Source organism: Episyrphus balteatus, chromosome 2 (genome assembly GCF_945859705.1).
Source record: "Episyrphus balteatus chromosome 2, idEpiBalt1.1, whole genome shotgun sequence".
Lineage (NCBI taxonomy): Eukaryota > Metazoa > Arthropoda > Insecta > Diptera > Syrphidae > Episyrphus > Episyrphus balteatus.
Genome location: NC_079135.1, coordinates 89805231 through 89823548, shown reverse-complemented (window position 1 = coordinate 89823548; position 18318 = coordinate 89805231). Strand labels below are relative to the sequence as shown.

Sequence of the window (18318 nt, the reverse complement as noted above, 5' to 3'; positions counted from 1 at the left end):
CTGTTTATTTAAAGATAGGCAGTTTCATTTGCGACTTTTGTGCGAACTTACACCTGTGCGCAGCTGCGCACTCTTACAAACTAAGCCGCGCACTCTTACACAATAGGATGTATAAGAGTGCGCAAATTTCCTAATGTGGTATTTTGTTTATAACTTTTGAATTAATACATTTTTGTTACCAGTTTTAAGTTTTTTTCGTTGCTTTGATTATAAACTAAAAACTATATATAAAAAAAGTAGTTAAATTCTTTTTGTTATTGTTTTATTTGGTGTTTTGTCTAAAATGCGCACTCTTATACCACTTTACCCTACTTACCTAATACTTACCTTTTCTACCATAATTTGGCGAAAAGGGTTCGATATGTTTCAGACAGAGCGCAATAAAATCAGTGAGTGACAGTGCGTCTTTATTTTTAGTACAAAACACTTGCTTGACAAAGAATTAAATATTCCCTTTTATTTAAAACAACAATCGATTGCATAACAAATGAGTAAATATTTTTTACCATGAAATTAGAACTCAAGATTCTTGTACGATTCTGTTGCCAAACAATATTTTTGTGTCCTTTAACACGAAAACGGATGCATATGAAAATTATATTAGCTCAAAACCCTGACGAAAAGCTCCGATCATGGTGATTTTTATAAAATCGTCGTTTTTCATTTAAAATACTTTATCTTCTATGGACCCAATATTGAGGCTGTTTTTATCAGTGTTTTTTTTTTTTTTTTTTCAATAAAATAAAAAATAAATAAATAAGTTTTACTTTTTTCGTGGGCTATAGGTCTATCTTCAATATTTAATAGCTGAAGGTTAAATGCAAAAAGTGTTAAGGTCTACTGTCTCAAAGAAAATCAATATTTCAACTAAAATGTTCTGTGTTTATCAGAAGAACTCAATTATACAATGAAGTAGATTTTAAAATATTTTTAAAACGATAATACATTTGACCTTTTAATCTTGAATAGATCCAATAAGTTTTGAAAGATAAATATTATGTTTTATTTGGGAAAAAAATTGAGAAAAAAAACATGTTAATAATTTTTTTTTTTTTCAATTCTCAGTTTGAGGACCAGTTTTTGAAAACCTCTTTACTAAATCAACTTGATTTTAAACTTAAAAATAAAAATAAATTTTTGGATTCAAAATGTAAATGTTAACAGTGTATTTGTTGTGGTTCTCTTCAAATTTGTTTTTATGTTTGAAACTTTGAACTCAATTTGTGAAATTTGCTCGAACGATGGAAAACTGCCCGTTAAACCAAAATTATCTATTCAATTTATTTAAACCAAAAAAATATCAATAAACGATTTATAATTAAATAAAATCGCATTATACGCGTGCAAACGAACATATTCACGCATTAGGGTGAAATTTATTTATTTTCCCAATATAACTATGTGTCGTTGCCCTCAGTTAAGTTTTCAGAGCATTTAAAATAAAAATGCAAAAGATTGCCAAGAATCAAGAAGAATGCACTAGTGCAAATAAATTTATAAAGATCGAATGCATTCTCAAATAATTTCAATCATAGAATGTACCTACTAAATAAACGCAAAATGATTGGTGACGGCAAATTTTAAGCTGTTTTCTTAAATTGAAGTTATAGATGCAATCAGATGCCTATCATTTATTGATTTATCAGCCAACTGATCAATCTTTCGTTAGTGATACAATATTATTGACACTGCGAAATTTCAGTATAGCTATTGACACCCTCTTCGTAAAGAACGTTTCATTGGTAAAAATCGTTTTTTTAATTTCCTCGGTCTTTTTTATTCTCTCACTCTTTGTTTTTATTTGGGAGGTAGCTATGTAGTAGGTAACATAATTCCAAATCTACATGATAGCTTTTGGGTGAAGTCCTATACAAAATTCGATATTCAACGTTTGGCAGTTAAGAAAATGACCAAACCAAAGATTTTGGAGAACCTAGGTTTTGTGTTTTTTTTTTTCGTGCGATGACCGCCACGCACCGTTTAAACAAGCTGAAAACTACAAGCAAATTTAATATTTTTTAAAGTTGTTTCAAATTTAATTTAAAAATGTTTGATGTTGAAAGTTGAATCAACCAACGTTGACCATATTACATTTTACGTTGATCGTTGAGTTTTTTTGAAGAATGTCAGTAGCTTTGACCGTGATAAATTCACCAGTTTTTGTCAAAAACAAGTTTTTAAAAACTTAAACTTTCAAAGTCTGAAAATTTGAGTAGTTTTAAATATTTGATTCATTTTTTAACAATGTTGTATTAAACACCTGATAATTCACAAAAGTAGAAATATTTTTACTGCCAACGAAGTTGAAGTAAAATAGAGTAGGTACATATACAAATTTTTTTTTTAAATAAAATCTAAGCTTTCTACATCATTTTTCTAGTCGAAAAAGCTATAAAAAATATGTTTGCGAGTTTTCACTGTTCCACTACTTCTTAGACATGTAGTTAAGCCTTAGCGATTTTATTTGGTTCATAACCTTAAACAGTTATACCAAAAATCAGGTAAAGGATTAGATTAGTGGAGAGTTATTAAGGCTTCGAATGTTTATTTGTGTATATAAACGTAATATAAAAACACTTTAACCAATTTTCAAGTCACCCACTTCACTTCTAAGAGACCTAAATACACATTAGTATATTCATAAAAAAGTAAAGAAGGCGGTTTCAACACATTTTATAAGTTTGCTTTTTATTTTATTTAAGCGTTTATAAAATTATTTGCAGTTTAATAACTAAAGTAGCTATAAGGTATTTTAAAAGAATAATTTTAAGTTTAGTTTCACAAAATACAAAGACAAGGCTAAATTTAATTTTGTATTCTTATTTTATATCATATCCACATTTTTATTTTGAATTTTGGCTTAGCGTTTAGTTTTTTTTTTTCTAATTTTTGATATTAATTAATTAAAAATATCACATTTCCATCAAAACACATTTTATTTTTTTATGATTTACCTATTTCGATGTATATAAACATTTACACAAATTTTCAATTTAATTTTTTTTAGTTTTATAGCAAAATACACGAAAGACCACATTGTAATGTTAATTGCTGTAATTATAAGAGTTTAAACTTAAAATGATTTATAATGAATACTTTAGTTAAAGATTCAAAAGAATAATTAGTTTGTAGAATATAAATTGAGCTAATAAATTGGCCAAAAATAATTAAAAAAAATAAAAACATTTTTAGCCCTGATTTTTCAATCGTCAGTTAGACTATCAGAAGAATAAATATCAATATAAAAATAGGAAATTAGCTCTATCTGAGGTTTATCTGACTATTGAAAAATTAGCCCTTAGTGAAAAAAAAATACTTATTGATCCTTTCAACTGAAACCATTTTACTGAACCTATATTATAGCGGATTTAAGTGCACAACAGGCAACAGGTGACACTGATCGAAATATATTGCGGTATTCTTCCCAAAAAAAAAAAAAAATTAAAAACTGTTGTGTTTTCATATTTTCAATTGATTTTCTTATAACTCTAAAATTGAAAAATTTTGAAATATTTCTTTGTATAGAACTTTAATAAGCACGGATCTCAGATTTTCAGTTAATTTGTAATTCTTGTAGCCTCATACATGAAAAACAGATTTTGCCCTCTAAAATTTTGCAGCGTGCAATATATTGTTTAACTTAGCAAACCGTCCCAGGGTTGCTGCCGCCATAAATCGGTAGGAGTGGATTGAAAATTAACTGTCTTAACCACATTGAACACGTTTGAAAAATGAAAGAGATTTTTTGTCACTTTAGGAAAAAGATAAAAATACTTAATATATTCATATTAAAATCTGGCCTTGAACGCAGTGGCATATTTTGCATATCCAACTCTCTTGCATGCAATTTTTAGTGCAATTCGACAATTCAGTTCAGATGCATTCAAGTTTATTGTATTGAAAAAATCCAAAATATTAAGTCTTTTTCTAGACAAAGCTCGCACCATGCTGAAAATTGGTATAAACTTTTGACGAAACTGAAAACAGTTTGCGAAAGGTCTGTTTAAGGTTAAATGTCAAAAATATTGCTAATTTTTATCAAAAAGTATAGTTAAAATATAATTTTTCTAAACAAATGGTGGTGCAAAAATATATTATAAATCATTTTGCAGAAAATATTAGGTATAATTCATGAACCATGTCCAAAAAACAAAAAGATGGAATTACTTTTATGAGCCTAAACCCGCTAAAAACACAAATTCATAACATTTACAAAAATTAAAAATTGTTTTGACAGTAAAAATGAACGCTTTTTAAAAATTTAACACTTTTTTGTGTTTTTTTCACTTTGTGCTTCGATGTAGTTCAGCCTTACAACAAATATTTCGATACCATTTTGTAGAGAAATACAAATTCTATAATTTTTTGCTGAACTAATTTTCCTGCCGCTTATGAGTGTTAAACGAAAAACCGTTATTTTCGACATTTTACACTTTTAAATAGAAATATCTTCTTAACAACTGAAAGTAGGAACAAAACTGTCATAATATTTATTTATTAATTTTTTTGTTGAAAATAATATAAGATACAATTTAAGATATAAAAGCTACTTATTGTACTTTTTGATTACTTGCACCGCTTAAGAGAAGAATAAGATAGGTAATTTAACCTGAATTACTTTTAGCGCAGACATTAAGGCCCATTTCACACATACCCGGCGTCCGGCTAACCGGCCCGGTTACCGGGTTTTGTCAAAAAATGAGTATGCTTTCACACACACATTTGGCAGCCGATCGGCTGCAGCTGCAGAACAAGGGATGAAACAAGAATTTTCCTTGTAGGTATTCACTTCGACAGTATTCAGTATGGCCGTATACCTAAACAGAAAAAAAAAAACAACCCTTATCTTACTTGTAAGCTTGCAACTCGAATACGAACTGACATTAAAAATTTAAAATACAAAACAACACCTATCTCTACTACAGCAGATGAGAAGAAAAACACAGACAAGAGAAATATATTATATTTCCCTTGCGTGTCGTCTGTGGTTGAGGAGTAAGCGCAGTTGGTTTCATTCCGGCGTAGCCGGTTTCGGTATTGTTCGTGTGAAGGCGCCCATAAGAACGTGTATCAAGCAACCGGCTATCGCCGGGTATGTGTGAAAAGGGCCTAAAGGTAGGATCACAATCTATTTTTAGTGACAAGTCAAAGGTATGTACTAAATTTATAATCCGAGGTGAATAATGTAAAGTTTTGCACCTTTATGTGTTTATTTTGACTGAGCTATACCTAGCTACAGAGCTTCTAATCGGTTTTTCATTGACCTTTTGAATTTTTTGGCTGTATTCTGTAGAATCTAGAAATTCTTCCTATTTGTCTGCCACTTACGTTTGACGCTGATTTATACTCACAATGGAACTAAATTTCTACCTCAAAAGCTCTTTCTAAGTTTCTCCTATAAATGCGCGATATGATATAAACTATGTTTAAGCGCTGCTAGCCAGTCAATAGTGGAAATAACTCGGAAAACAAAAACTTTTGGCAGTCATTTTATTTTTTGCATACATTTTATTTCGAAGATCTACATTGAATATGGCACTGTAAATTACAAAGTTATCGAAAATAGCAAAACAAAAGTACTAAGACACAGAAACACAATGGTTTATCGGTGTTTGATCAATAGAGGCAGCTCAATATCTCCATTTAATTTGGTTAGTTGATCTTAAAGAGATTTTGATAGACTCGTTATAAATTCTAACATGTAGGTAACAAATTTAAAAATTTCCTGTCACCTTTACCATACGAGTAAAATTTGGTTGTGACTTTAATTTTCTTTCACAATGATTTTTTTTTGTCATCCCATGAAAAAAGTGCCACAGAAAAAAACTATATATAAATGAGTAAAAGTTTCAAGCTCTAAGATGATTTATTTAGGTATGTCAATAAAACATGCGCAAGGTAGACATAGGCAATTATAGCCTAATAATTATATTTGGTAAAAAATTGTGTAAATTATTTTATAACCTACAAAATTCGATCACCTACCTACCTATATTAAAAACTTTGATGTCGTGATATTTCTCAAATCAAATTCAAAAAAATTGTAGCAGTTTTATCTCAAACTTAAGTACCTATACATACTCACATACATTTAGATTAATTTTGTTGATTTTGTTAGCTCATGAATAAGGACATTATCTAGTTTGTCCATTAGATAATACCTAGATGCTTAGTTATAAAAACTAGATAGGAACTTATAACCCCCAATTACGCGTTAATTTTTTTTTTTTTTTTTTGTGAAAGTGAATTTTACATGTGTTACAGTTAGTTTCTTTAAGAATATGTTTTTTTTTTATTTTCTTTGTATTTTTAGTTTTAAATCTGCTTTGTTTAGTTAAACTTTTCAGAAAAAAAAAAAAAAAAAAATATAATATGTAATGTCTTATATGCTAGAAAAGTTCAAGTGTCCAATTCTATATATTATTTATACTTAAATAAATGTTTTTTTCTTTTAATTTTTTTTAAATTTCCAACGATATAATAACTATAACGCTTTTCAAATTCTTTTTAATTTTTTTAATTTCTTTACAAAAAAATATTAAAATTTCTTTTATAAAAAGTTTAAAAAAAAATAAAACACTTTCCTTAACACTTTCTTGCGGCTAGTCAAATTTAAAACTAAACAAAAAAAAAAGAATTAAACAAAAAAAAAAAATGAGAATCTACAACTTTAGCAATATACATAAATATCTTTCCCCAATGTAGGTTCATGGTCAGCATCGACAAGTCCGGCCCGTTCGCCTTCACCTTCTCGATTCGGTGGCCATTTATCTCGAAGTAGGCGTAATCATCTGCCTTATCCCACATATGGGACGACAAGTCTATGTCAAAGATCACGATCACCAAGTCCCGCTCGACTTCAGGAGATGCGTGAAAGAGATAGACTTGGTATTGGGATTGATGAAATGGGTACTTTTGCAAATGACTTAAGAAAATCAAAAAAAAAAAAAAAAAATTAAACAAAAAAAAAAAATTGGACAAATTTTTTCAAAAAAAAAAAAAAGAAAAAAAAATATTAATAAATAAAAACACTAACATACAATCAATTTAAAAAAAAAAATCACCAATTCATTTGTGTTAAACTACATTTCATTACTCTCAAAACATTTATTTTCTTTGTGTTGTGTATATGTGTTTTGTTATATATTTTTTTTCGTATTTCTGAAATACTTTCTATATACACACATTTACCTATTTCATGGATGCGTGAAATATATATATATTTTTTTTTTCGTTTAGAATAAGGTCCTTTTTGTTCAATATTTATAAGTACGCGCATGGCAAAAGGAGCAATGTGCGTTTTTTAATTATAAATATTTATAATTGTTCATTTCAATCGAGTATACTAACTACATCCTTAAGTATAACAGGTGCAACATTACTATGCAACACAAACTTACTACTCATTTATCTCTCAATCAAACATTTTGCATTTTATTAATATTTTCATTAAAATCTTCATTTTGGCCATTTTATATAAATCAGCATGTTCTTTCGCACTCTCATTTTTATACAGAAGCAGATTAAAAAAAAAAAACTTTATCAATATCTCTTAACTTTAATGTTTCTATACATTTCTTTAAGTATCTCAATGTATTTTTTATTTATTTCAAATTCATTCATTTTTCGCTGATTTTCTTATTTATTTATTTTTATTTTTCTGTTCGTAAATATTTTTTATTTAATTTTTTTTTTGTATGACCACTCTCATTATCATAGCTCTATAGATTTTGCTCCTTTTTCGTCCTTTTTTTGCAAATTTAAAAAAAAAATCAACAAAAAAAAACTATTATGTTTTTTGCTTATTCTAATCCCTTTTTATTAAAGGAGGTACACATGTTCAGCATAGCTATCCAGTATTGGCGGCGAGACGTGGAGGAGCTGGAAGACGTCTGCCGCCGACACCATGTAAACCATCAACGTTGCAGTTGAAGCCAACAAATATAAATTTTCCAAAACTGAATGCAAGTCCAACGCATGTACGATTTACATGATTTTTTTTTCAAACAAAAAATATACATTTTTGGAGTTGAAATTTTTTTAAAATTCAATTTTTTTCTCCTTTCTATAAACTTTTTATAGACACATCATTCGACGCCTCATAGTGTTCACTCATTGCCACATCACCGCGACTTGTTGCGGGATCCAAGAGATATGTACTATAGTAGTAGAGAAAGAGATAGAGACCGTGAACGGTATAGAGATAGAATGAGAGACTATGACCTGCGTTATGAGTATCGAGATCGAGAGAGGGAGCTGTATGAAAGAGAGAGAGATAGGGAACGAGAGCTGGAAAGAGAAAGGTATGAACAAGACTATAGAAATGTATTAAGTACACTTAAGTTTTAAGTTATCACTTCTTATCTTTTAATGGTTTTTTTTTTCAATACCACAACTAAATGACAGTTATCATAATTTAATGGCTTGCTTTAAAACTAAGAACTGAAAGTTTGAAGTCTTGAAAAATTTCAGAAGCATTTCTGTAATATGTCTGAATTGATTTTATTTTTAATTTAATTTTTTCGTTTACAAAATATTTTGCTAAAATGAAAAATCTGGCTTCATAAAATTTTCACAAATTTTACTTTTTTTGTTAGGTAGGTACTGTTTTTGAAAAAAGACATTTTTTCAACTTAAGCTGAAAAATTTCAAAAATTCTATTTTTTTTTCGCCATTTACAAAACTCGACACCAATTCAAATCATATTTAAAAAAAAAAAACGTGCTGTTTAAAAAATAATCTTTAATAATATATTTAATTCCAAACCAAACGAGGTATTTTTTATATAATTGGCTAAGAAAAAAAATTTCAATTTTCAACCGAGGCAGAAATTTCAACATTTTAACACAAACGAATTTAACAGAATTTTTTAAGTTCCAAAAAAATGAAAAAAAAAAACTAACAAAATAAAAACCAAAGTTCGCTGCTCAGCTCTTTTGTTTAAAATTTGTCAATACTAGCGCTTATTTTTCTATTTTTAAATGATTAACATCAATATTAAAATAAAGTTAAATGTATATTTTAACACGAGATATTATAAACACAGTTTTTCAATATATTCTCACTGTGCTACTATGCAAATTGTTTCCGCGTATAATCTAGTTTATTATCAGGGCGGAAGCGTCCATTTAATCATAATGATTTCTGCAAAAAAATCTTAATAACAATAACTAAAATATCCTTGAAAAAAAAAAAAAACAATAATGTGGAAAACTTTAATCTACATCATCCGTACTGTTGTCTTCACTTCGTCATCGTCATATGGGGAAAAAGAAAACAGCAGACCAATCTGCTAGAAATTGTGTTCTTTTTTGTTTAATATCTCACACACATGTAACAACATTCTCTCCTTACAGACTGGAATATATTGCACCTCTGTCCTTTGAACAGGCTCTTGCCATGGGACGAACAGGACGAGTTCTGCCTTCGCCAGTTTTAAATGGTTACAAGCCAAAAGGTGGCCTACACACACGACATTCGGATTCAGATGAAGAAGACTGGTGCTAGCAAAGGCTTTGATTAAGGCGTGACCGCAGGGAACAGATCTGGGTTTAGCAAAACAACAACAAAAACAAATACAACAGCAACAACATTCAAATAAAAAAAAAAAACACAAAACCATCTCATTAGTGACAAGCGTGAATCAACAACAACAACAACAAAAAAACCAACAACAACAACAACCAAAAAAACATTTAATAGTCTATAAATATCTTTCTCTACAATCTGCTACAATAAGTTCGAAGTTTTATACGCAAAAAAGAAAACAAAACAAACAAAAAAATTATAAACAAATTAAAATACTTTTGAATTATCATAATCAACGGAAAAAAATATTTTAAAGATCGTACAAAGTATGTAAAGAAACTGACAAATTAACCATCTCAACAAAAAAAAAAAAATAAATAATATAAAAAAAACTCGTATAGAAAACATTAAAAAAAAGTTTTATATCTCAAAAAATTAAAAAAAAAAAAACAAAAAACATATATTGCCGCAGCTTTAACATAATAGCTTATAATTTTTCGTTTTTTTATTCCCAACTTAAGAAAAATAAAAAAAAAATATGTATACATAAATTTATTAAAAAAAAAATGAAATGAATAAAAATATGAAAAGGCATTGTTATTTAATTTCTATAGACAATTTAAATTCGATATAAAATATACACATTTTTTATAAACAAAAAAACAAAATGAATACAAGAAAGAGTTGTAGAGGTACCTTTGAATACATTATATAGAAAGCGTAAGTCCAAAAAAATGTTAATTTGTCAAAATTATCCCAGTTATTATGAAAAATACAAAAAAAAAAAAATAAAGTTGTTATTTTCTTCAAAAAATTTACGTTAAACTATATAAAAGATAAATTTATTAATTATTAGCACACTGTTTCTGTTGACTGATTGTTAAAAAAAAAAGTAAGAGATTGTATTACAAAAAAAATCTTGAAAGCTATATCGTGTATGGATTGTTACAAAAAAATGAAAATATTTAGCCAATTTATTGTTGAACTTGACTTTCAATATTTTTTTTTACTAATTTAAATAGACATTTAACTAGAACAATTTTAACCTATAAATAAAAAAAAATTTAAACCAAATAAAAAATAAAAAATTTTTGAAACGATCGCCAAAGAAAACAAAATATAATAAAAAAGTAAATATTTATTTTTGTTGATGCATATTAGCCCCTTTTTTAATTTCCTTTTATATTTTTGTTTTTTTGTTATTTATAATAAATACATTTGGACATAATACAATCCATTTCGCTTTACATACTCACTCATTAGATAGGAAAATTAAACAAAAAAACAAAAAATTCAAACACTATAACAAAAAGAAAACAAATAAAAAACCAGAGAAAGAAAACCTATAAAATCGTAATACATCAATAAAACAAAAATAAAAATATTCATAACTCTAATAATGTAGGAAATGTATAATATAAACCTCTAAGACAAAAAAAAATAAACTGACAAATATATAAAATTTATATAAAAAAAAAAAACAAATAGGTAAACCTACAACAGCAAAACGCACAAAGTTACGATGCGATACGAAACGATGAATGGTTTTTTGTGTTAATATACATTTTTTTCTTTATTTGTGTTCTCATTTCATTTTGTCATTGATTTTTATAAAAATCATGAATCTGTATAATGCATCATTTAACAAAAATAATAAAAAAAAAAAAAACACTGTACATAACTTTATAGAACTTCGCTGTACATTTTTAAGCTTCGAAATTGTACTAAATCACACACACACACACACACAGCAATGAAATAGGAATAAAAGCAGTTATAGGAATAATATTGGAAAGAGTTAAGTTTATTATAAATTAAAAAGAAAAATCATTTTAACCTCATATTTTAAAGGATTCATCATATCATTACTTAAAGTACCATTGAAATTGCAATAACATATTTACCTTTATTTGGTTTTAATTATAAAAATTAATTTATTTTATTGAAAGTTTTTTTTTTTCTTTTTTTCAAGTTGCAAGTTTTATTTAAAAAAAAAGAAAAAAAAAACCGTTGGCTGAAAAAATAAATTGTTTTTAATTTAAAATTTCATAGTACCTTAATATTATGTCAGACAATCAGAAAAAAATATGTAGGCATTAATTTTTGAAATTCATGTTTTCAGTATAATTTTTTTTTTATCAATGAGAACTTTAAGTTCATTCATAATCATCTTATATCCTGAATTAAATTATCTTATATGTTAACAATAGTAAGTGGATGATTTAATTTTCAAAACGCTCAATTTTTTCATTAATTTTCTACAGCCATATCAGAAAACAAAAAGTGTTAAAAATCCACAAAGCGGACAGGTAAGGCAAGGTACTCTTTTGTTAAAAAATGCTAATGCACCATACCGCTTAGGAACTTCACAAACTCAGAGAGGTTTTTAACGATACCGATATTGGATATTGGAATCGGAATTTAGATATTCGTATGTTTCGTGTGTTTCATGTTACAGTAACAGTAACGAAACACATGTGTAACTAACGACATTGTTTAGGAAGTAACTTTTCGTTACGCGTTACCCGCAACTCAGTTATGAATACATACGATTTACTATAGCTTGAATACTTACACTGGGCAAATATGATGATCAAATGAACGCAGTTTGTTTTAAAACAACTTTTGTTAACTACCCTAGTGCATTTGTTCCATTTTAATTTGTTAAAATCGTGTAGCCAAAAAAAAATGGGACATTTTCAAAATTTTTAATCAATGTTATTTTTGGAAACCTGTGTGTTCACATTCACAGGCATTGAGGTTCTTGTGATTCATTTCTGCTATTGAATAACCGCTTGACTAAAAAGCACATGTGTGTTCCTCGATGTTTGGTTCTGTTTGGAAATTAACGATAAAATATTAAATTATGTATAAAAGTACAGCATGTATAGAATTATGTTCCATTATGAAAAGTGTCAAATTTTAATGCACATAACGGACTCCAAAGTATCGAAATTAATTTTTAAAAAATTCTTGAAAATATTTATGTTAGCCAGACGTTACTTTCTTAATATGTTTCCATACAAAATGTTGATAATAAATAGCAGGTAGTAGTTTTTAAGGTATTACTTAAAAATTCAGTAAAATTCTAAAGATGGTAGAAAATCTTCTTCCTTGACAAATTTTTATAGGACTACGAGGATCATAAGAAAAATAAATGCAATTATTTATAAAAAAATATATCAATAAATTCAATGTCGTTAATATACTTTTTTGTTTGATATTTTTTAAAAAAGAAAATTAAATTATTTTTTATTATTACCACCTTAAGAATTTTGGTGAATTTTTAAGTTCACTCAAAAGCTACTTGTAGTTTATCCATATTTTGTTTGGAAAACTTGACATTGCTTCACGTCCAATTAAGATAGGGGCACAAACCTTGTAGAGAATTTTTTTTTTAATTTATTTCGAGACTTAAAATTCAATAATGTTCAAGCTTCACATAAGGAACACTTTAGCGTATGCATATAGTGATCCATATTTGACCAGAGTTGTGGGTTATGGCAAATTGATACGGTTGCACAATGCGAAGAGTTGTTTTTGTCTAACAAACAAATATAAACAATTTGTAAATTTAAAATTTTTGCAACTATCCAAAATAAAAGCCTGTTTCTAATATACTATTTTTATTTTCAAGACCTGTATCTTGAATATTTTGAACGTTCGACCAATAAAACTCAAAGTTTAAGTTTTTATAAAACATCATTTTAAGTCTCTTTTGAGATTTTTTTTTTCAATTTCTTTTTATGTCAAAAATAGAAGAATTACTTGTTGTTGGTAACTTTTTTTTGATCTCATAATGCTAACGATGATTTCATTTTGTCGGCTTACTCAAGAAACAATAAATTAATAGAAAAAAATTTTAATTATTTTGTTTCGCATTTGCGTTATAATTAATTTATGTGCGGAATAGATAAGTTTACCTGCATTATCAAATATTACAAGGAAGCAAACAGCCTAGAAAAAATTGTGTTCTTAAGTTTAATTTCACTTTCAAAATAATTCATCATTCACAAATTTGTTTTTTTAAGTTTTAAAGGTGGTCTGTTTTAAAGGTGGTCTGTTTTACAAGAAACCAAAACAAAGCCAACACTATTTTTTTCCTTTAGTTTTCTTATACATAATATCTTGGTCTGACTTGTCATACTCGAAAGTCCTTTGAGTATAAATCCAAAACATCGCACTCTCTATGTTGAAACATATAATAAATTTTAAGATGAACATAAACGTGTGTAAATATGTCCATACATTGTAAAAAAAAAAACTCTTATTTTAATTCTTAAAATATAAAAAATCCCAGAATCAACATTTTGTACTAAAGAAAAACCAAAACAAAAAAAAATAAATTAATTAAGAATAGCTTGGTCTGTTCCTTTCTGTACGGCGGTATGTAAAATATATAAATATATATTTAATAGGGTACTCTAATAAGATAATTAATTTTATTATTAATAAAATAATGCTAGATATTCAAATAACAAAACGAACAAAAAAAAATTATAATAATAAAACAATTTTATTCATTGATAACAAAAAAGAACAAATTCCTGAAACAAATCAAATCCCCAACACAAAACTTAAAAGAAAAGGCAGTTTACATCCATGAGCGATGATGTTTTGTTTCAGGATAAGTCAAACGTCAGAAAAAAAAAATGATAAACGTTTTAAATAAATAATAGAAAAAAAAAAACAAAATTCTTAGGTAAAATTATTAAAAAAACAAATAAAATACTAAAAAAAAACTCGAAAAAAAATATTTAAAAAAAAATTTCATACCTAACTTTTTAATAATAAATATAAGATAAAAACAAAAAAAAAAAAAGACAAAAAAAATTAGATATCGTATTCAAATTATGTAAGTTAATAAAAAAAAAAAATTAAAAAGTAAATAAACTATTTGAAATAAGAAAACAAAACAAAAAAAATATATATATATATGAATAAAATTTAAAAAATGCCTTCAATAAAATATATATTTAATTAGGTATATATTATTAAAATATGTAAACAATTTAAACCATTTAAAAAAAAAAATACAAAGAAAAACAAACAAATCACATAACCAAAATTCAATCACTATAAAAAAAAATACATTTAAATAAAAAAAAAAGATTATTGTTTATAAAATCAAGTATAAATACTTAAATGAAAATAATAATAATAATAATAATAAAATAATTAACAAACATTAATTTCATTTTAATTATATAAACATATTTAAGTAAAAAATACAAATTCACATAAACGCTTCATACTTAACGATAGTTACATTCATCTTTATTGTAAATAATAATGAAAAACAAAACAAAAAAAAAAAGAAAATTATACAATTATAATCACTTTCCCTTCCCCTCCTTTAAAAAATAAAATAATTATTATATACACAAAAACATTAAATACATTTTTGTACGTAACAATTGATTTTCTTTATTTTTTTTTTTATGTTTTTATTTTAAACTAAATATTTATTTTAATATCGACACAAGTGAAATTAGCTCTTTGAAATATATAATTTATTAGAAAAAAAAAATGAATTTTCGACTTTAGTTTACTGTATCGAAAAAGTAGTTCCATCAAAAGCAGAATTCAATAGAAATGCCAAATTTCAGAAAATTTAATTATGTTTTATAATAGCTACAAAATACATTAAAAAGTATATTCTCAATTAAAAAATTGTGTTCAAATTAATTTTTTGTTCAGATAGTTTAGAATAGGTATGAAATACATAGATACTTTATTAATTTTTTTTTTATTTTGATTTTAATTTGAAATGGAATTTAGAGGATTTTGAGAGACATAAATAAAGTTTCTTAAAAATTTAATTCTTCTTTTTCTATGGGTTTTTAAGCTTCTAATTTTTTAAAAGTGATTTTCTTGATATAAATGGGTTGACTTTTGAACAAAACGCATTTGGTGGATTAAAATATTGGCGAAACTTAAGATCTATCTCTGATTCTTTGCTCTTTTATTAGCGATTATATTGCTGATAAGCAAAATCTTTCCCCAAAAAAGTGTTTGATAATTCATTAATTTTGTACAGTAAACATTTTTTTTTTTAGTTTAAAAAAAGGTTTAATAGACAATTAAATACAATGAACCTTCCAACTATTTTTGAGATGGATTTTATAATTTTATAAATAACTTTTAAATATATTGAACAAGGCTTCTATTGTAAGGGTAACGTTCTTCTAACATGCTTTCTTTTTTCCTAAAAATTCATTAATAAAAATGATAGATTTTGTTTTTGGTACTTTGATACCTATACATTTCACAATTTATACAGAACTACATTTCCTTAGACAAAAATCTGCCAAAAAAAAAATCTCGAAGCTGCCGATCTTCAGTTTCTTACTTTGTTCTTAATTTTGTGTTTCTTTTTTTTTAGTTAATTCTGTAGATAGATTTTATGTTTAAAAATGTGAAAAAAAGGATTTTGTATTTTTATTAGAAACTAATAAAACTATGTTATGCACTGTAACTTTATCACATAAATAGTAAAAATAACAGTAAAATTTATTTACTATAAAACATTTGCATTCATATTGATAAAAAAAAACAAACTGCCAACATTTTTCATACACAAAAGTCATTCGTTAGAAATCATAGTTTTATCAATTGCGTTTTTGAAATAAATTCAAATTATACAGACCCTCCAAACAAAAGTCTTCTCTTTTTGATTTTGTTTGTTGAAGATAACTTATGTATATTAAATTAAAAAATAAATTACTTTTTTTAATAAAATTAAGATATACAAAAAAATACAATTTATAGTGATTTTTCAAATGGCAATATCCATTTGGCAGTAACAAATTTGATACCTAAAATTTCTAGTTTGGGTTAAAAACATTTTTTCAAAACAATTTGCAACTCGCAATCGTAAGTACAAAAATGTAATTCAATTAAAAAAGATTTTTTAATTTTTTTTTTTTACGTTTCTTTTTCTATTGACCGACTTTTATACCAAATCGACCCTAAATGGTATAACTTGTTTTTTTTTTCAGTTTCAGTTTTTTTTGAACTCTATTCAACCACTCGTTGGCAGGTTTATGATTAGGATTGTATTATGTTCGGTGAATAATATTTGCTTTTGAAATTATTGCAACAATACTTTGATTTAAAGCTAGTATTTTTAGTTATTTGGTGCTAACATATTATAGCTATTGACAGAATTTTATCTAACGGAGGAGGGTCTATCTTTTTCTCAATCTCTTCAAAATGTTTACCAAAATTAAAAAATTTCACATCATTAATATTTTTTTAAAGACAAATAATAGTTCAACACTTCCAAACCACCATTATAATTCTCATCACATCTCATTTTCACATTTTCACTCTTTTAAACTAAATTGATTGATTGTATATACGAATATTTGTATATAGTGTTGAAAAAAAAGTAATAAATTAAATACAAATTTTTGCTACATTAAATTAAAAGAAAACCAAAAAAAAAAAGTAAAACGTCGACCAGAAGCAATTTGTTTGCCATTTTTTTTTTTTAAATATTATTTTCTTTAGGTAGTTACATAAATTAGCTTAACTACAATCGTATTTCGCTTTCATTTTGACGTTCATTTGAATTTTTTTAAAGAAATATATATAAATTTAATATTAAAGCTTAAACAAGAAAATAAGACAGTAAAACAGTACTTTGATAAATAATAATAATAAAAACCAAAATAAAATATAACTTTAATTCTAAATATAAACAAAAAAAAAAAATATATATAATATTATTTATGAATAGGAAATTTTCTTATAAAACCCATCGATTAGTTCTTTGACTACAAAACGATACAAGTTTTAAGTTGCTCTTCTTTTTTTTTTAAATTCATTTATCTCTGACATACAGAAAAAAAAATAATAAACCACATAATTACATAATTTTATATATATAAAAAAAAAAGTATCCATTTGCAACTATTTTTTAGTGATTTTAACAATAACACAACACGACACTCCGACAAAACAAAAAGTTACACAACAAAAAGAAAATACTCTTCAAGAGAAAACCTGCAGTAAAAAAAAAATAATAAAACCAAAATATTATTGTCTTTGAATTTTTAAACAAAACAAAAAAAAAAATATAATAAAATAGATAAATATTAACAAAGCAAAAAATGGTCCAATCCTATGATTATGCTCATAATATTGAGAAATAAAATTTAAAAAAAATCTTAACTTTAAATATTTTAAACTGATGAACACAACCGTTGGTCAAAAAAAAAATAAATAAACAAAAATAAAGCCGAATTAACTCATCATAAATTTCATATAGATTTTTGTTACTTCTAATAAAATAAATAAAACTCAAAAAAATATATCCATTTAAAATAAATTCAAACAAAAAATAACAAAATAAAACCAACTTTATATTAATAAAAAAAAAATAAATAAAACACACAAAAAATACCAACGTGAAATAGTTTCTTTTTTTTTGTTTTTGATTGAGAATGAAAGATTTATGATAGATACAATTGCGAATTTGATATATAAACTGCAAAATTTAATATTATTAATAAAACAAAAACAAAATAATACAAATGGATAATAATATTTTATTTAAATTATTACTGTACATTATTATTATTAAAAAATTATAATTATTATTATCTATTCAAAGAAAAAAAACAAACAAAAATAAATAACAAAATAATAACATAAAACAAAAAAAAAAAATGATTTGTAATTATTATTACATAGAGCAAAACTAAAATCCTTAATAATTTTAAGCTTTTTTGTTAAAGCATGTTGTCGATACCAAGCCGAATCTTATATTTTAAATGTGTTACT

General features: G+C 25.6%; 1 protein-coding gene across 23 annotated transcripts in view; it reads left to right on the top strand.

The window, feature by feature from the left end:
• LOC129912627 (voltage-dependent calcium channel type A subunit alpha-1) overlaps window positions 1-13874 on the top strand; it is a 174023-nt gene extending 160149 nt beyond the window's left edge. For 19 of the 23 annotated variants that reach the window (XM_055990946.1, XM_055990938.1, XM_055990944.1 and 16 more), the window contains 4 exons: window positions 6706-6909; window positions 7828-7979; window positions 8083-8303; window positions 9357-13874. In XM_055990946.1, coding sequence (XP_055846921.1) covers window positions 6706-6909; window positions 7828-7979; window positions 8083-8303; window positions 9357-9507 — 728 coding nt within the window. In that variant the 3' untranslated portion in view covers window positions 9508-13874. The remainder of the gene's footprint in view (window positions 1-6705; window positions 6910-7827; window positions 7980-8082; window positions 8304-9356) is intronic. The other 4 variants (XM_055990954.1, XM_055990953.1, XM_055990960.1 and 1 more) reach the window with 2 other exon arrangements.
• The last annotated feature ends 4444 nt before the right edge of the window (window positions 13875-18318 follow it).